This window comes from Mesoplodon densirostris, chromosome X (assembly GCF_025265405.1).
Source record: "Mesoplodon densirostris isolate mMesDen1 chromosome X, mMesDen1 primary haplotype, whole genome shotgun sequence".
Taxonomy (NCBI): Eukaryota; Metazoa; Chordata; class Mammalia; order Artiodactyla; family Ziphiidae; genus Mesoplodon; species Mesoplodon densirostris.
This window is the reverse complement of record NC_082681.1, coordinates 105,419,740-105,440,973: the sequence shown is the minus strand read 5'-3', so window position 1 is coordinate 105,440,973 and position 21,234 is coordinate 105,419,740. Positions and strand designations below refer to the sequence as shown.

At 35.2% G+C, this 21,234-nt stretch overlaps 1 protein-coding gene across 1 annotated transcript in view; it reads left to right on the top strand.

Moving 5' to 3' along the window:
• Nucleotides 1-21,234, top strand: part of CFAP47 (cilia and flagella associated protein 47) — a 299,411-nt gene that overhangs the window by 228,316 nt on the left and 49,861 nt on the right. Inside the window, 3 exon segments of the mRNA XM_060086541.1 lie at nt 3,776-3,935; nt 5,610-5,704; nt 9,070-9,222. Of these exon segments, the coding sequence (XP_059942524.1) occupies nt 3,776-3,935; nt 5,610-5,704; nt 9,070-9,222 (408 nt within the window).

Below are 21,234 nucleotides of genomic sequence, written 5' to 3'. Positions count from 1 at the left end.
TACTTCAATTCAAAAAACCAAATAGACATTTGACAAAAGTATAAATAAATAAATTAATTAATTAAAGAAACCACTATAATAAAAATAATAACATCACTTAGGGAGCTAGAATGTTTAAGTATCTCTTTGATTTCCTGACATGGGCTATTTCTAATTCCATCCTAAATACTAGAAATTATGCTGTGGGGAGCAGTAGTGTAATACCACTAAAGTGATTAAAAATTAATCTCCCCAAATGAAATATTTTCATTACTAAAATGAGTATTATGCTCACTTTATGCTATTGAGAAGATTTTCTTCTAAGAAGGCAAGTAACCTTACACCATTAAAGTATTGGACAATTTCTATATTTCAAATTGGAGATCAGTGCATAAATATTTTTATTACGTTTGATCAAAATAGCAGTATTAGAATACACTGAATAAAATTTGAATGTTAAGTGCAGCTAGGCCATAGCAGATTTCAAAAGCAAAATAACAATAATACAATGAATGCCACTCTTTTTAATATTTCTCAGATGCTAAACATGACGTATTATCAGGGTCTCAAAATTATATAAATAATGTATACTTCTCTCATAAAATATATAAGTACCTAAAATCAATTATGTAAAATAAAATGTGCATATTTCCCCCTAGATGCTTATTAGGATTTTGAATCCCCGAATGGTAACTGTAATAGAAAAAAGTAAATACATCTGTAGTTACTTTGTGTAGTTACTGTATGGAAATGGAGTAAAACAGAAAAAGATAAGCTTAGAAAATGTTTTGAGTTTAGAATATGTTTTATTAGATTGTTTAACCTAATAGATGTAGTAATCATCACACTAGCTAGATTTCCCAGTCAGAAGATAGAAACAACTGAGGTAGTTCCTCCCAGCTTCCTGCTAAACACATATGAAGATGCTGAAATGAGCCTCCAGCAACACTGAAAACTAACACTGGCTGAAAACCTATTCCAAGAACCTAGAAGCACCTAATATAATGCTCAAATGAGAAAAATAAAGGCCATATCCTTGCTTTTGAATAGATCGTGAATGGACAAAAATGTCAGTGATTCCTAAAGCGTAAATGTGGGGCAATCCCATTAAAAGAACTGTTTGCCAGGCCATCCCCTTCTTGGAGCTAACTGTTCATTCCAAATTTAGAAAAATTCTTTAAAAAAATGAGCCAGGGGAGGAGACAGTTCTAGTAGAAAATAAAGCATCTATAATTAAAACAGTGTAGTACTTACACATGAAGAGAAATCTAGGGACTCCAGAAAAAGACAGAAATATATAAGGAAATGCCATGTAGGTGGCATTTCAAATCATTGAACTTTTAAATAAGTGGTTTTTGGATAATTAGTCTCATATAGAAAATCAACAACGTTGGATTCATTCTTCATTCCTTACATATGGATAAATTACAAGTGGATTGAGTATTTAACTATAAGGATGAAAATATATAGATATTAGAAGAAAACATAGGTTAGATTCTTTATAAGAAGTGTGGACGGCTTTTCTGTCTCTACTCAAAAGTATTGCAAAGGACAATGGGAAAACCACAGGAAATATAAATTATTTGTGAGACACGAAATGAATTTGATAAATTCTCAAAGTTCTTTTCATTGCTAATTTTCAGTGATTTCTTGGAAGTTTATTAACATTGCAGTAACTTACTATTCAAGCATGTAATAATAGTTAAAGAAATGTATGGTGAATTCAGTAGGGAACTATAGTTCTATTTGTAAACTGGTAAAAAGTTACAGCCACAAATAGCCTACTAGATTTTCAATTAAATGGGCTTATTGGTTATAGCATTATCTTTCATTTCAAATATTATAAGAAAGCATGATGTTAGCAATGAAGTACCCTTTTGTATCTTTGTCTTGACTCCTTACACCATCTAAATGTCTGGGTTTATTTTTAGTTATAATATAATCTATTTTTAGTGGTAATATACTTTTGTAAGGGTAAATGATCATTTCTAAACTTTTCCTTGGAGATGCAATGTGTGGTTTATTTGACTCAGCTCTGCTTTTTTTTTTTTTTTTTTTTTTTTTTCTTTTTTTTTTTTTTTTCTTTTTGCGGTATGTGGGCCTCTCACTGTTGTGGCCTCTCCCGTTGCGGAGCACAGGCTCCGGATGCGCAGGCCCAGCGGCCATGGCTCACGGTCCCAGCCGCTCCGCGGCATATGGGATCCTCCCAGACCGGGGCACGAACCCGTATCCCCTGCATCGGCAGGCGGACTCCCAACCACTTGCGCCACCAGGGAGGCCCTCAGCTCTGCTTTTTAAAATCATATTCCAGCTCTTTATCCTATTTTATTCTGGCTCTTGCTGTTTTTACTTATTTGAATGCAGCGATTCGTTGAAAATACAGAACTCATAAAGGCAAAGTTGAAGATAGAAATTTTTCAGATATCTTAGTAAACAACATGATCTTTCATTGGGACTTTGGGCAAGTTGTTTAACCAAATTGTCTCAATATCTCCATCTCTAAAATGAGAAACATAATAACACTTGTTTATGGTGATTTTCTGAGGATGAAATGAGATAATTGTGTGAAAAATACTTAGCACAGAGCCTGGCATAGAGTCAGTCATGAATAAATATTAACTAGTAATCATATTAATTACTAGTTATTGTTAAGTATGACAGTACACCTTAGAAAATTTTCATTTCCTGAAGGAATAAACTTTAAAATTTGAAAATTTATAAGAACTTTGAGTTGGGATATTTTGCAGAGGGGCCATTTTCTATTTTCTTTCTTGATGTTCTTAATAGTTTAGTACAGTATTCTCATCTGAGACAAAATGACTTTGAATATCATCAATCTTATAACAAAGAATTTTAAAAAAACAGTATAGTCAATAATCCCTCATTTTCTTGTAAAGAGTGTTACTCTTCAAAATAAAGGAAGACACCGATCACTTGGAAATCTTCACTGTTATAAGTGGCTAGAAGTTCACTACTCTTCCAACCTCTCAATACTTGTCCAATAGATAGAGGGTTTTTTTCTAAGTATGGTCTCATGATCACCTGCTTCTGGATCTCATGAGCTGCTACTTAAATACGCAGCTTTGCAGTCCCAGCCCAGACTAAACAAATCTGAATCTCTGTAGTTGGGCCTTAGCAAACTCCATGTCTAACAAGTTTTTCTCAGGTGGTACTTATTCAAAGCAAGGGTTGAAAAATTCTAATCCACTAGAACACATGAAATTGCTGTCTGTTTTTCTGTCTTCTGATTTTTATAACCTGAAGTGGATGCCCCTTTCTTTCACAAATAAGCTTTGGCTTCCTTCGTGAATCAGTTAAAGAAATGAACAGTTTACTGGTAACAATTCTGGGGCTCCAAGCAGAAACATGGAGCTATTATGGTCTAGAACAAAAATATGCAAAGAAATGAAAGGGTCAGAAATTGCTGTACTTTGCCTTATGCAAAATGTGGTAAGACTTGAAAAGATCCATGGGTTTTATGGGGTTTTTTTAATCACTCTGGGAAACTCAAGCCATCACTATCAACATTTCTTCAATTCTTCCAGCCTCTTCAGGAGAACCTTCTTGGCTCAGAATAAAATGTGTTTTTTAAAGAATTTTGGTGACATTTGAGGAAAATTAGTGAAGCCAGTGAAGTGCACTTATAATTTAGCATAATGTGTTTTTTTGTTCAGGAGTGACTTTGAAACATTTAGGTCATCAGTAAGGAGAGGTTACTTTCTGTGGTTAAAATTATTATATTCTAAAAACGTTTACCACATTAAAACTTATTTTTGTGTGTGTTTTTTTTTTTCAGGAATTACATTGCCTCCTAAAGGGACTGTAGATATCCAGGTGTTATTTATGCCCCAGGTTATGAAATTACAAAAAACAATGGTCATTGTTCAAATGAAGAAGGCAAGTGGAGAAAGATGGCCTATTGACAATTTTAAAGAATTGCACACAGAGGTGAAAAGGTAACATTTACATAGCACATTGAAGGAACATGATTTCATTTTGACTGGCATTGATATGATCGGTTTCTTTTATATGTTATGCAATGTGAAGTTCATGAAGTGTTCAAATTTACATGGTCAGAGGGGGAAAATATATTTGATACATGGGAATTATATATATCATTGTTGATTTGAAGTTCAGAGTGAGGAACAAGTCAATCTAAGTATCGTATCAGTGAATCATAGTCAGATACATGCAAAGGGACTCCTTTTTGAGTCTGTATCTAGAGAACAACCTGGAACAGCTTGTCTGGGCAAAGCATAGGACTTCTGATGCTCGTGTTCACCAAGTGATGGCACTGTGCCAGGTATATGACGTCCTGATGAAATACTGCCATGACTAGGGTGTGCTGTCGTTGCCAGAATGCAGGTTACTTGTCCCCTCTTTGCTTAGCTGAAATTTAAGCAGACTCCAGTGATGATGCAAAATTTAAATGTTTTCTCTGCTTTTATAATTTTAATTAAATAATTGTCTAGAAACCTTATTAATTAAAAAGAAATTCTTACTTTGTCCTATATGTGCATATTTCTTCTTCACGTTCAAAAAATTCTTTCCTGTGGGCTCAGAGTCCATTCTCCCATGCTTTTCACCACTCCTGCGATCAAGACTGCCAACGTGATCTGGGTAAAATGAAAATGAGGACGCCCTTGTTCAAAAAGCATTAAGAATTTCAAGACATTAAACAAACATGAGCAATTCCAAGTGTGGAGTTCTTGCATACGTCACATGCCCATGAAGCTGGTCCTGCCTTTCGTGTCTTATGTTCCATTTTTCATAAGAAAGACCTGTTTTCAACAACAACCAGAATCATTTTCTCGTATTGCTGTTCTCCTGATGGTGTATGATGGACGTAGAATAATTTTACAAATGCCCTTTTTCTTTTAACTGGTAGCCTCCAAAAGTAAGTTCCTGATAACTTTCTGAAGTCCTGTACTTAATGTCATTTTTTGTGTTCTGTACTTTGCCCATCCAGTTTAGAACATAACCCATGGAAACTGTATTACCTCTGATTAATCACAGTTTAGTCACATCAGTAAATACCAATACAGTCGTCCCTCAGAATCCATGGGGTATCGATTCCAGGACCCCTGCAGATACTAATATCCATGGTTGCTCAAGTCCATTATATAAAATGGCATAGTATTTGCATATAACCTATGCACATCCTCCCATATACTTTAAATCACCTCTACATTACTTATAATTCCTAATATAATGTAAATGCTATGTAAATACAAGTTTTGCTTTTTGGAACTTCCTGGAATTTCTTTTTTTTTAAAAAAATATTTTCAGTTCACAGTTGGTTGAATCTGTGGATTTGGAACCCACAGATATGAAGGGCCAACTGCTGTACCAACCTTTGAATGTAGAGAAAAAAGTTCTTCAGTTTTAACTTGCATCTCACAATGGTTGTGTTACATTTTTCTTTGTGACAGTTTACCAGGGTTTGGTTTGAAATGAAATCAACATTTGCAGAAAATGTTTTATATTTCATACATAGTTTTTCACTGCCAAAGTTTAAATTCACAAGCTTTGCTAAAATACCATTAGGTTACTAAAAAATATGTCATTTCATGCTAATATTGAAAGTGTTTATGCTTTTGTTCACTCTTAATAATTTAATTTCTAATTAGAGCTTTGGGGATAGACAGTGAAGAAATCCCAGGAATATGCTGGATATACCCTATTCTTGGATTCCCACAGGCACCACATCCTAAATGCCCCCAAGGTAGGTATATCTTAAGAACACCGGGATTTTACGTATCTTAGAGGCCTTCTAATCCCACCTCTTCTTTGTACAAGTAAGAAAATCCAGGTCCAGAGAAAGTAGGTTGTAAAGTGACCCAGCCCTATTGGTGGAAATGCTAGGACTGAATCTGGTCTCTTAACAATAAGTCCAATGGTCTTTCCACAAAACCATACCATTTCCTGTTGTTTTCCTTGTTGGTGAAACCTACAAATCAATTAAGGTTGAAATAACGTTAAATTCAGACCCCTTTATTTCATATTCTTTGATGTGCTCAGAGCCCTGTGCTAGATCTGTAAGATTCCTGGGTACTTGGGTTCTTGGATCACATTTAATCACCATATTCCAGCTTCTGTGTAACTCATGGGGGCAATGATTCCTCTATTAGTTGTCCCAGATACAAAACTTTTATGATGTTCTCCAAAAACCAGTCAGAATGTACTACAGATTTTAGGGAGGTGGGCTTGGCCACCACACATGCAACGTAAAATCCCTACTCTTAAAATGCCTTTTTTTTCCTCAATGACCCCTTTTTTTCCTCCACATACTCCAGGCTTCTCTCAAGTTTCTGTATGTTCTCTTCCCTCAACACTCTTCTCACTTCTTCTGCATACTTTCATTTTCCCATTTTGTTCCCGGGGTCAGCGTAAGAATCACAACTCCTCTCAGATAACCATAAGGTGAAATTTAGTATCCCAACCTCTTACCAGGCTCTAGGCATAGTTCTTCATAACTAAGAATCACTGAATTGCACAGCAAAGGGATATCTATTTTTGATCTCCACCTTGAGCAACACAGATAAGCTAAAAGAAGTCTTGAAATTTTGAATTTTTCTTCTCCCTCCAATGCCAATCTTTGCTAGTGAAAAAGAGCTAGTCTTTACTGATACAAATTATGTCACCACACTTAGAAGAGAAAATAGTCAGTTTTGCTTGTGAATAACAGCACTTCCCCAGAGACACTGGTTATAAGGGAAGGCCAAGATTATATATTTCCTTATGTAGTTTAATTTTAACTGGAGTGAAAATCCACATAACTAACAGTACCTTTGACAATAAATGTCATTTGTTTTACTTGAAATATTTTTACTCTTGAGTTAAAAAATTATCAACACATAAATATTCCAAATATACTAAATTATCTTCAGAATGCTTCAAAAACATGTCAAAATGTTTTTTTTATTTCTTTCAAAACATAGTTGTTTGTATACTTTCCAAAGAGCTGAACAGTTTAAAATTTATAATAGTCTTCTGATCAAAGTGATGTAATACAGCCTAGATATTACTCTGTTGGAATTCTAACAGCAGTGTTGCTCATGTCTACCCCAGACACTGCTTGTTTTTTTCCCCAGATTAAAGACGTAAAGCAGATTTTTTAAAGTCTAAAATAAAGCCTATGAGAAAATAAAAACAAATTTCTTGCACAGTTTTCTTCAAAGAAGGTTAAATATGCTCCAGAAACATAGAAATTTTCTATCAAGTCACTTCTTTTGATAATTATTAGATTTTTAAAGTAAATGTAAGTTCTGTAAATAGCCTGTGTTACATTAGCACAACCAAGTAGTAACATCTGTGTTCTGAACAGACTGTGTACTAGTTATTAAAAATTAAATTTTACCAAAAGTCTAAAACCTATTCTAGTAATTCTTTTTCTCTACAAATGCCCTTGAGAAACAAATGGGTATGATTTTATAAGTAAATATTATTTACTTTCGGTACAGTCCATTCTTCATTCTTAAGAACACATCAGAAATAACCCATTGCTTTCCCTGCTCAACTGTGTCACCATCAATGTTTGTTGTTTCGTTTTTTTTTTCTATGTATCTATAACCCAGGTTATTCTTAAGCCCAGGGTACTTTTGTTGCTCTGTGAACCACCTTTTCTCCTGTCCTTTGGGGTAGATAATTGGAAAAGGACTGTACTCCCTATCACAGTGTAAAGACAATGGAATGTGAATCCACTGTGGTTTAGTAATCCTGGCATTGCTAGGGCAGTAATTTCCTAAGGACTTACAGGACAAGACCAATGACATGATACTAATTGTAACTTTGATCACACTAGTTTCCAATTTAATGCTTTAAGACTGAAATTAATTATAACCAGAAAAGCTTGTACATTTTCCTCAGCCATTTCAACCCACTTAATTTACATCTAACTTTGTACCCTTGTTGTACATTTCACATATTAATTCTAAGTCCAAAATATTCAGTATTAACCTGCAAGTTTAAGAATTAAAAATAAATTTATTTTAAACATTTCTTTACTATAAATGTGGTCTATACTGCGAAAACACATAAATCTGAGGACATTATCCAATCTTGCTGTTGAGATGAACGTATTACCAATATTATTGATGCCATGAAAGCATAGTGTAATCCATTTCAAAGCTTTTTTAGTATTATGACTCCCTTTTTATCTCATATTCAATTTATGTCCTATGTGCATATGAACTGATAAAAATATAACAGTTAATATATTTTGGAGAAATAATATTCTTAAATATGGACTCTAGCATACATGGCCCCATAATATTATACAGCTAATGCCAATATATTACTATTCCTTTATATAATTAGTAGTTGATATAGACATAATATTTTGGTTGCTCACAAGATCATTAACAACTTCTGCACTTTATATAAGAAAATGTTGGAATTATATATATATATATAAAATATGTAAAGTTACATATTAATTTAATGTTTTAGTGCTGTATGCTAAATTAATATGTAATAACATTTTAATATTAACTTTAAATAATTCATTACAATTTCTAACTACTAAATAGTGTATTTTGTAAATTTAAAAGCAATTCACAAATGGAAATCAAAATATTTTACTTAAATAATTTAAGTGAATTTTAAGGTGCATGTAAATAAACTAATATTTTTGGTTTAGGAGATATTTTAATAAAATATATTTTAAAAGTGTTATTACAAAATAAATATTATAGAACTTATTTTTTAAATTATTTGAAGGTATTTTCTGTAGTATTTTTATATAAGTAAAGTTCGGTATTTACCACAATGAGTATACAACTAGCTGAAAAATCCAGTCCCTGAATCACATTTCTACATCCTGATGTAATCTTCTATACTTTGGTGTGTATCTTCTAGATTTATCTCTCGTCATGCTATTTTTACATATTATTTAATATTCATGTTGCTTCCAAAATGTCAATGTATGTTGATACTGAATGAGTATATGTGTGTTAATACCAGATGCAATGACATGTTAAAGTATGCCAAAGGAACTTTTATTTTTCATAACATAATTCATTTTTTCTATCTCAAGAACAATCATATAACCCAATAGTCAAATTAACTGAAAGTATTTCTCTCCTGTAGTTGTCATAAAATGTCAGTCCAGGAAGCGGGTAGAAGAGGAGGTGGAAGTCACATTGGATGGAGGTTTCTGGGGACAAAATCCTTTCTTAGATCTGACAGACTTTGTAGTGATTCCAAAAAGAAAATCATATGATTCTTATGAAGATATCAAAGGTAAGAGAACCACAGTCATGGGTATAAAAAATTATAATAAATAAAAACTCAGTTTTCCTTAAATTTCAGGTTGCTGATTACTCAGTTGCATGAAAATCCATTCCCATTTATTTTTCACATACAGTATCATTAAAATAGTGCCCAACGAGTATTCGTTTATGTTTGTTCTCTTCACATAGTAGTTTTCTCCAAAACGACAATAATTATGGTTATCAGTGGATTTATAAAAATAGGTCGTGATTTTGTCATCAGTGAGGAAAGAAAAAGTTACAGTAACTGTAATTTTCATTTCCCTTCAACTTTAATTTCTTCCTTTACTCTCTTTTTTTGATTTAAGGAATAAGATTGAAGCCATGGCTTCAGCTTTAAACTTGGAAGCAGAACCTTGAATAAAATGTTTCTTATTTAAAGAAATATAAAAATTGACATAGGGCCTCCCTGGTGGCGCAAGTGGTTGAGAGTCCACCTGCCGATGCAGGGGATACGGGTTCGTGCCCCGGTCTGGGAGGATCCCATATGCCGCGGAGCGGCTGGGCCCGTGAGCCATGGCCGCTGAGCCTGTGCGTCCGGAGCCTGCGCGTCCGGAGCCTGTGCTCCGCAACGGGGGAGGCCACAACAGTGAGAGGCCCGCATACCGCAAAAAAAAAAAAAAAAAAAAAATTGACATAAATTAGATGTAATACCCACATATATTTTGTACAACTACCCCTCTGACATTTAGAGTCTTAAATAAGACTTTTCAAAAAGTTAATACTATGGTCTGGCAAAATCAAATCTCAGTGATGCAAACTTTATTTTTCAGCTATCTCCCAGATGAACTAAAGTAGAATGCTCCTATTCACACTGAAAGGGAAATTCCCATCGCAGTGTTTTATTAGAATCAAGGGGAGAAATCTATGTTTATGTATTATTTAAAAAGCAAATTAACTACAAAATTAAGTATGAAATTCCTTGCAGAAACAAAATATCTTCTCTAGTTTTCTCATTTATATGTATAGTTTTTTACTTTAATCTCACTATTATCATCCCTGTGTCTAATGTAATTATTTCAGTGATAAGAGAATGTAAATGAGGTATAACTGAAGAGAGAGTATACAAGAGTATAGAGAGGATACAAGAGATATAAAATAGTTTTTAATTTTTTATAATAGCAGCTATTTCTACTAAGTTATAAATGCTCATTTTAAATGGTTCAAGAAATTCCTGAAGTAATATGGATAGCAGCCCCTCAATTCAATTCAGCCCCATTCAGATGGTGTTAGAATATAATAAACTTGATATATACCCTCTCATACTTCCGGCCATACTTGAGTGATGGAAACATGTTAGGAATTTAACCAGTTATTTTAACGAAGACCAATTAACAGTGACAAACAAGACAGGCATATTTCTCCTTCACATGTAAGCCTGGACTTGTGCATGGTTTAGGCAGTATAGTGCCTCTGCCCCTTGAGATTATCAGGGATTCAGGTTCCTTTTCTCTTGTTGCTCCACCATCCACTAAGTTGTCCTCATCTGCATGATCAGTTCTATAGTCATGTCCACAGTGAAGAGCAAGCTGGTTCCCTTTAAAGCCATGACCTGAAGATGCATATGTGATTTCTACTTGTATCCCACTGGTGAGACCTCAGTCATATGGGCACACCTAGTTGCACTTGAGGCTGGGAAATGCCTCTTGACAGACCCAAATAAAATTGGGGGGCATTCTATTATGAAAAAAGAGGAAAAGAGAGTAAGTAAATATTGGAGAGACAATTAGCAGTCTCTGCCATATTTTATTTGCTGTGAACTGTTAAAATCTATCATCAGTCCATCCGAAAGTACTTAATGAGGATCTATTATACATCAAGTGTTTTCCTGGGCATGGAAATTCACACGTACCCCTATCCCTCTCCTACTATCAGACTGGTATCCCCACTCTGTAGGATAGAGTTCCAGTCAGTTTCTGGTCAACATCTCAAATCGCCTACTGAGATGAGGATCCAGGTTTAACTGGGTGGCTCTGCACAGCCGCTGTTGCCGTGAACCGAGTACCACCCTCCATTCTCCAGTTCTCTCTCTATCTGATATAAAGTATTGTCACTCTGTCTGTGCCTTCTACCATACTCCAAACCCAGATTAGAACCTTTCTGATATCCATGCCAGTTTATTTATTAAGCACTTAGTCTTCCAAGAACAGTGCTAAGTGTTTTATGTTTTGTATTTATTATATTATTATAGGACTTATCATCAAAGAAACCCTATGAAGCACATAGTATCCCTGTATTTTTATTTTACAAGTGAGGAAATCTAAGTAAAAGAAGTTTAGTGACTTGTCCAGGGTCCTACAATGCAGCAGTGGAAGGGATAATGCATGAATCCAGGCCTGACTATTTTTTAAAACCGTTTCAAAAAATACTTTAGATTTAAAACCTAAAGATGAAATAGTAGGTTCTGAGCTGTTCATATTGGCATCAGGCCTAACCTAATTGCTTTTTCTTTTAAAGCTCTGTAGAAATCAAAAACTTTTACAAGGGAAAAGCTTTCTGAGAGGTTCCCTAGCATAAGGTATAATGCCTGGTACAAAGTGGCCAATCAATAAACAAAGAGTTGTTTCAGCTTTCCCTTTATTATCACACTCTCTTCTATTTTACTTTGTACCCTGTTTTATCCTGTTGCTCTTTTTTTCAGTAATAGTGTTTATACATTGCTTGCTGAATAAAAAATGACTTTGCAACATATAAAAGTACCAATACCCATCAATTTTTCACCTATAAAAATATCTATTCCATATGAAATGGTATTTGATCACTTTTACCTACTAAAATGTTTTTGATGTGATTCAATCTATAGAAAATAATACTGAATTACATTCACCATTTGTTCCCTACTGTCATTCCAGCCTGTTTATCTTTATTTGCTGAAGCTGTAATATGTAGAGCTAGGGAATATTTATTTCTCTGCTTTTCTATGCAGGCCTGCTTTCTCCTCTCTTTGCAGGTCTCCTTTCTCTGCCTGCTCATCGACTTATACACATGGCTCCATCACGCTTAATCAACACTTCCCATTTGCTTCATGAAACCCTTGGTGTCTTCTAAAAAAGATTATTCAAACTGGGGTTCTATTATTTGCAAATAAACATTCCGAGAGTAAATGTAGAAGAAGATCTAGAAATAATAAATATTTCTTAAATGAATTACAAAAATGTCAGAATAATCTCCCCTACACACTTTCACTATAAAATTTGCAAGGCAATATTTGAAAAGCTGGAGGTGGAATTATGAAATGAGTATCTATGTTATATGTATCCAATGTATTTCAAAAGATCTTTGGAATTCCAAAAATATTAGTTCACCCTAACTGTGTTCTTTTTATTTACTGGCTAGTTATTGATAGTGTGAAGTATGTGAGAGTTGGAGATAGTAATGCAGTTACTAGGTTGCACAATGCGATACTTAATTCTTAATTATATTAACTTATTACTTATTTTTTCCCTTTGGTTGAATTTTAGTTTTGTCACTGCAAAATGCCAGTGTAATCATGAACTGCTTAAATTTATAAAAAGTGAAATAAATTTATATGAGGAGAGGGAAATTTTCCATTTCAATGCCTGTTCAGTTACTCTCTATTTCAAAGAACTGTCCATTAATAATGGAATCAGACTGATCCAAAGCATTTCCATTTATCTCAAAAAAGTTATTATAAATTGGATATAGATTTTGCCTTAGTGAATCATGTAGTGACATTAGACAAATGTAGGAAATGTAATCTTTAAGTAAATGAAATTCTGTTGGGTTTCTTTTCTTCAACCGATAGCCAATACTCAAAGAAAATTCTGATTGTTTATGCATATCAGGGATAAGAATATTAGTGTAGATTAACCTCAGAATTCAGATGTGTAATACAACTTCCAATTTCCAGTGATAAATAAATGTAAGTACTTTCTTATTAAAATAGAAAATAATTTTAATAAGCAGCCAACCTATAATAATTATACCCCAGTGAATGTCCAGTTTCTTTCTGAAGTGAAACCATTGTTTTGTGTGTCATCCTGCTATGCTTCAGTGAATTTTTTTAAGGGGGGGTTCTTTATTCTTTTTTTAAATAAATTTATTTATGGCTGCGTTGGGTCTTTGTTGCTGTACGTGGGCTTTCTCTAGTTGTGGCGAGCAGGGTCAACTCTTTGTTGTGGTGCACAGGCTTCTCACTGCGGTGGCTTCTCTTGTTGCAGAGCACGAGCTCTAGGTGCGTGGGCTTCAGTAGTTGTGGCTCGCTGGCTCAGTAGTTGTGGCTCATGGGCTCTAGAGCGCAGGCTCAGTAGTTGGGGCGCACAGGCTTAGGTGTTCTGTGGCATGTGGGATCTGCCCGGACCAGGACTCGAACCCTTGTCTCCTGCATTGGCAGGTGGATTCTTAACCACTGCACTACCAGGGAAGTCTGCTTCAGTGAATTTTAATAGTTTAGTGTTCAAGCCTTGATTTTTATTTGAAATCTATCCTGTTGAAGGCAAAATGTTGATGCTTCTATGACATGAAGTGGAAAGGAAGGTAAAGAAATGCTTGTATCCAGGACTCATCTTACTATGTTCTTGCTACTTTAAATTGCTTAAATTGTACTCTTGTCAGGTTGCAAGCTAAAGAAATTATAATTCTGATAATAGAAATTGATTAAATCTTATTACCTGAAAAAAATCCACTCCCTCCTAGATAAGCAAGGTCTATAAGGAAGCTGCCAACATCATTTTGAGAGGTTTGAAAGGCATGTTAGGAAAACAGTCTCTCTCAAATAGCTCTTGAAAATATACCTTTTGATATAGTTCATATTTTACTGCTTCATTACTTTTCATGATGAAAAATAATGCTTACTATTGAAAATAACTATTTGGAAGGCTTGCAGGCTTATCTCTTCCCATCATTCTCTCTAAAATAGCTTTTTCTCTGCTCAGTACCACCAAACGCAAGAAGCTATCTATTTTTTGGCAAAAGACATTTTAATTTGTGAACGTTTATTTCTGTTCTGAAGCATGTCTTGCTATACAGATGTACATTTGTTCAGTCCCATCTCAACTTTAATGTTTTTCTCTTAGTGTCTTTTCTCTGAATATTTAATAAATCAGTTGACCTCTCTCTTTTCTGAGTTCCTTACAAGCATCTGGTAATAACTGGATTCCTTTACTGCTGTTATTCCAAAGATGTAACCAACTTACATGCACTCTCTGTAATTCTCCCTGCTCGCCCTTTCCTTCTCACCTATTTCTTTATGGAGGGACGAGTCTGGTCACAAGTCTGAATACTATTTTAGACTTTATGCAAAGGCAAACCAGCTACTTTCACCTATGTGTGTCATTTAATTATAGTTTACTCAACACATTAAATAGAACTCAAAAGAATTATGTTGTTTAAGCCATTTTGTACTTCCTATAGTCTCTTAAATCCCTTATGGTGGAAATTAGAGCACTTCACTCTGTGGCTTGAACTTTGATGGGGCTTTTTTAGGTGTGATCATTAATTACACCCTGTATTCCCTCATCCGAATTTATAAGCATCTGAGAAATAGATGTAGAAATAAAGCAGATGGAGATCAAAAGTTACCTTTATATAAAGGTGAACTGGAAAATGACTTTGGATTCGTTTGGGCTTATTAATAAGCCAAGGTTGAATATTCTATCAACCTTCCACCAAAACCGAGTGCATTAACCCCAACCTAGCCAGTTGTAGACTCCCTACAGGAATAAACAACCAACACATGAAGAAGGAAGAGAAAGTGTACATCCTGGATTCAGGACATCGGGAAAGAAAAAAAAGGGTCTGCTCATCTGCTTATGCTTCATTTCTTCACCCAAATTCACTGATCAGATATGTTGCTTTCCCTCGGATGGCAAATCATGATGGAGGAGGCAGATTGATGCTGAGATTTTTTTTCCTCCTGTACCTTTCCCTTCTAGTGAGTGAATAAGCCTCACTATGTAAACATGATCAGTAGGAAATAAGGATCCCCACCACTGCCTTCCCATTATTTCCCTTTATCTTCATCATCTTCTTTCCCTGAGAGTCCAATAAAACTATCAAACCTCATTAAATGAAAATACCAGGACCTCTCTGTTCTCTTTCCACCCTGACTCCTCACACACACCATTGAGTTAATGAAGATTGATCACTTTCATATCTTTTTTATTCAACAACAATCTAGGGAGCATCTTTGCTGCCAGGTATTATGCTGAGTCCCAGAGATGCCAAAATTAACAAGACACAAACTGTTGTCAAGGAATTCAAAAAACATCTATCCAATATGTTGGATTTATGCACCTGTACTATTTAAATCAATTGGTGTTGCCCTACTGGGATATTATAATACTTGTATTTTTAGACTGTATTATTTTGAAATGTCACTTCTATAAGACTACAAATTATACCGTGTGGGCAGAATTTCCCCTATAGTTGTGTTGATTCTTCCTAAGTAACTCCTAGTCCGTGCCTTCTTTGTGCCTCTCTGGAGATTAGTTCTGTGACTCTCTCTCTATGGGACTTTTTCTGTGAGAGTAGTTTTGCCATTTAACTGCATAACAGATTCATGCCTCTTCCTGTTATTTCCCAGTGTTCGGTAGCTTGAGGCTGTTTTTCTTTGATTAATCTATTGTCTTTTTTTGTGCCTGATTTGCTGATTTATGTGTCACACTGGTCGCATTTCACCCCCCCAGGCCAGTCATCTTGTTGCATGTTGTTTACATGTTGAGTGTAAACACCCCTGTTGGGTTTGGTCTGTGATCACAAACAGCTCCCGAGAAGCTCGTCATTGGTACTCCCATGACCCCACACTGGCCTCTAGACTTGATCCTTTCCTCTGCTTCTCTTCATTTTGCTTTCTCTACTCAACTCACTCCATTAAGCCTTCTGTCCTAACTACTCTAATGAGAGTACCCCTGACAAGATTGTCAACCTTATCCAGTATGCCGAATCCAGTGGTCAGATTTGTGTTCTGAGCTTACTCATCGGCAGCATTTACCAGTTGACCCAGTTAAAGAACTTTCTGCTCTTGGCTTTCATGACTAGCTTTATTTCTCTCTCCCTTCTCCATCTCTGTTGTTGGCTCCTCTTCCTCTGATCAGGATCTAAATGTTTGAGTGACCCAGGCCTCTGCCCTGAGGGCCATCACACCCCCTTGCGCAGGTATGGCCTGCACATTTCCAGATGCAGCTGCTGATGGCATCTTCTCAGCAGTTGTGCCACTTGACAGGCCTGGTATCCTAGGTTGTGACATCTGAACACAGACAGCTTGGGTTCTTCCATTTAGTCTCTGTAGGGCCTTGATAAAATTACTTTAGTTCTCTATAAACTTTGTTTCTTCAATTGTAGTATGGAGATAGTAATGGTATCTGTTTTATAGGATATTTTTTTAAGATTAAGTGCAAATGCATAGAATCCTTAAAAGTGCCTGATTCTCAGTAAGTGTCTCAGAAGTGTAAGATATTACCATTATTATCATTTAAAAGCTCTGGTTGGGCATTCTCTGACAGTGATGTAACTAGAGGGCCCGTCTTCAGTCACTGACAAATAACATGTTGAGATGGAAACATGATTCTTTCAATGTCATTCAGTGGGTTTTTTCATTAATACACAAAAGAATATTCTATCAAAAAAGAAAGTACAAAAATATGGTACCTAAATCTTAGAGTCTGAAATTGGGTGCTAATTGCTAAAAGCTTAGATAAAATACTTATGTTACAAGAAGTTCCTTTATCTTTTATTTCTGGTTTCTTGTTTAAAATGAAACATATAAGAAGAGCATCAGCTATGTGGCCACTTTCTTCCTTTAATTTTCATTTTGTAGTTTACTGTACTTGCATTTGTATTAAAGGAACATGCAGTTATTTTAAGTTAATCAAAATGTTTGGTCTATTAAATGACCTTATGAAAGTGAAGTAAAGCATGTAAATGAAATACCCCTTCAAAAAGGTACACAATTTTGTAAAAAAAATAATAAGAATGTGCAGATGGCACATTCTTCATTATCTGTTCAAAGAAAATAGCTTTAGGTAGTTTATCCAGTATCCTCTCTTTTCTTTGAATACCTTGTTGTCGTTATCCTATTTCAGATTTGTCTTCAGTACTCCATTCATTCCTTGTATGATTACTGTGTTCTTTCAAACAAATGTAGATGCCTGTTATTAATGAAGAGACAACTATAGAAATTTAGGGAAAGAACATGAATAATATTGTTCTTTATGCTTTGATATTCATTTCTCTATAATTGAGACATTTTGGTTCGGTTTGCTATGAAACGTATTTCTTACTGATTAAAATATATATGGTAAAAAATACATAATTTCAAAGTACATTTTGTAAATAAATTGGTTAAAATTCAGTACTTTTTGATTATTTATCATATTTAATCAAGGGTTCTCTTTTTAAAAATTACTAATATTCTTCCACATTGAATAAAATGCAGTCATTGCCCTGAGAAAATTCACCCAAGTAATAGGCACCCTTGGCCAACATAGTGCCCATTGCATGATTTATGGGCATGATGATACAAACATTAGGTTGAACGATAATTATGCAGACATAATATCTGGATGGAGACATACCCCTCTTATTCAATATAATGACCTTGCTGTCATACCCAAATGATTATTACCATCATTATTTTATGAGACAGTAGATGATCAATAGATAGATAGATAGATAGATAGATATAGATATAGATATCTCATACTCTACAATTCTCTGAAACCTGTTTGATTAAATATTTTGTATGTATCAATGTGTTAAGGCTATGAATACAATACTGAAGTGATAAGCTCATGATTCTAGTTACCAGTCAGGACTGCTCGTGTAGCTGCCACTTCACACATCACAGGGCATTGCTTGAGCTTAATCTACATCTTCCTCTCACCCTTGTGAAAGTCACCACATGGCCTGAACTACTGCAGAAATTTCATTACCTTCTCTCCTAATCCCCTCTTGCTCAATTTACCATTCAACGATCACAGCACTTCCATACTTAAAACATTCAGTAGGCTCTTGTTATTCTTAGAAGTCCCAAATTGTCACTGTACCCTGCATGGTCTTGCCTATTTTGCCCAATTCATCTCTTGACAAGTTCTTCCCATTCACTTTTGCTCCACCTGCTTAAGTTCTTTCTCAAATGGGCCGAGGTGGTTTCCACCATGGAAAAATTCCCCATGCTGCTCTGATGCCTAGGAGGCATTTACTTTCTCTCTACATCCAGGAAACCCTTATTGCCTTTCAACTTTGGTGTACTGGTCACCTCCTCAGGACCTTAGAAGTCAAGTTCCCAGGACCTTTGCTGTCATAGCCTCTTCTGCTTCTCCATAGTAGCCGCTATCACAGTAGTCATTTAAAAACTAGTGATATAATTGGTAGTTTATTGGCAGTTTTTCCCTCCCAATCATAAAGCTCCATGAGGACAAGAACCTTATTTGTCATTTCAAGGAAAGCTTTCAAATATTATTCATTGAATGAATAAAGAAATGAAAATATAAATGATAAGAAAAACGTTTTAAAAGTCTGTTTAGATGTTGGCTGTGGAAACAAAATTATCTGCCTCATATTCATGAATTTATCCATAGCTAGGAAGTTTTACTGGGGCAAATTCTACAGGTCTTAGTGAGCAGTTTATGAAAATCTTCAGAGAATGGGAGACCATTGAAAATGGGAAGTACTTTTAGACAAGCCGGTGATAACCATTATATATTGTAAAATACAAAAAAAAAAGAGGTTAGTAAATATTTCAGTACCTGTTAAAACACAATTGAAATTAAATATATATTTATCCTATTAATTTCATGAGTTCAAGTCTTCTTTTTTTTTTAACGTCTTTACTGGAGTATAATTGCTTTACAAGGGTGTGTTAGTTTCTGCTTTATAACAAAGTGAATCAGTTATACATATACATATGTTCCCATATCTCTTCCGTCTTGCGTCTCCCTCCCTCTCCACCCTCCCTATCCCACCGCTCTAGGTGGTCACAAAGCACCAAGCTGATCTCCCTGTGCTATGCAGCTGCTTCCCACTAGCTATCTATTTTACATTTGGTATTGTGTATATGTCCATGCCACTCTCTCATTTTGTCACTGCTTACCCTTCCCCCTCCCCGTATCCTCAAGTCCATTCTCTAGTAGGTCTGTGTCTTTATTCCCGTCTTACCCCTAGGTTCTTCATGACATTTTTTTTTCTTAGATTCCATATATATGTGTTAGACGGTATTTGTCTTTCTCTTTCTGACTTACTTCACTCTGTATGACAGACTCTAGGTCCATCTACCTCACCACAAACAACTCAATTTCGTTTCTTTTTATGGCTGAGTAATATTCCATTATATATATGTGCCACATCTTCTTTATCCATTCATCCGATGATGGATGCTTAGGTTGCTTCCATCTCCTGGCTATTGTAAATAGAGCTGCAATGAACCTTTTGGTACATGACTCTTTTTGAATTATGGTTTTCTCAGGATATATGCCCAGTAGTGGGATTGCTGTGTCATATGGTAGTTCTATTTGTAGTTTTTTCAGGAACCTCCATACTGTTCTCCATAGTGGCTGTACCAATTCACATTCCCACCAGCAGTGCAAGAGTGTTCCCTTTTCTCCACACCCTCTCCAGCATTTATTGTTTCTAGATTTTTTGACAGCAAGATCCTTTTTGACCCACCTCCTAGAGAAATGGAAATAAAAAGAAAAAAAAACAAATGGGACCTAATGAAACCTCAAAGCTTTTGTACAGCAAAGGAAACCATAAACAAGACCAAAAGACAACCCTCAGAATGGGAGAAAACATTTGCAAATGAAGCAACTGACAAAGGATTAATCTCCGAAATTTACAAGCAGCTCATGCAGCTCAATAACAAAAAAACAAACCCAATCCAAAAGTGGGCAGAAGACCTAAATAGACATTGCTCCAAAGAAGATATACAGATTGCCAACAAACACATGAAAGGATGCTCAGCATCATTAATCATTAGAGAGATGTAAATCAAAACTACAATGAGGTATCACCTCATACCGGTCAGAATGGCCATCATCATGTGTCTTTTTAAGGGACTGCTAAAACAAGGACAGAATTTTCCTCCTGTATTTGTTACAGGAGTCCCAAGAACTGTTGACCTGTAACTTTGAAATTACAAACTGTATTAAGAGCAACTATATTTATTTAGATATTTTTTTAGAAATGTGCAATTACTGTCTTAAAGTTATGAGCTATGTTTGTCATGAGTGATTAATTTTATACAACAATCAGGTGATAATTAATTTACACTGGCCTCACTGATTTACCTCTTATCAACCATGTCCACATAAAAGTACTATACAGATTCTCTTCCACTTAGCAAAAGGCATATTTTAACTTGATAATATGACTTTTCAAGTAAAATGCAGAGACTCTAATATGATAGCTTTAAGACACGATACAGAATGTCAGTTTATGATTTTGTACAACCCAATTCTGTCCCTCTCCCTTAGGTGCTAGTATCAACATATTTGAGTTACAGGTAAGGGGGATATGTGTAGTTTGAAAAAATACTAATGTGGTTCCTAGTTGCCTCACCCACTGTCCCTTGCAGATAATCATCTCTGTGTTTTGTACCAGTGGGTTTTCTTATGATTGGCACTATGACATCCATAGAGACAATTCCCCACAAAGGGTTCACTGCTTCTGAAACTAAATTTAGCTTCTCATTTCCTATCTTCATTCTAACACAGCCGTTCCCATAAAGGCTTCAATAATTAAGCAGAAACAGATGCAAATCTCAACTACATACAGTATTTACTTTGAAGAATATGTCATTTGAATGCAGTGGAAATTTCATCTCCCACTAAACACTCTAAAATTCTTAAATACTGCTTCTCTGTATGGAATGCTGCTTCTTATACATTTCCATATCCTGTCCCCAAAACAAATAGACACATTAAAGTAGACATGTGGATTTTGCTACAACAAAGAGTGGTTATTGATAGGAACAGCAATTGCCGATTTTGTCAACAGGATAAGAACTAGCAATTCAGGAGGTCAGTGA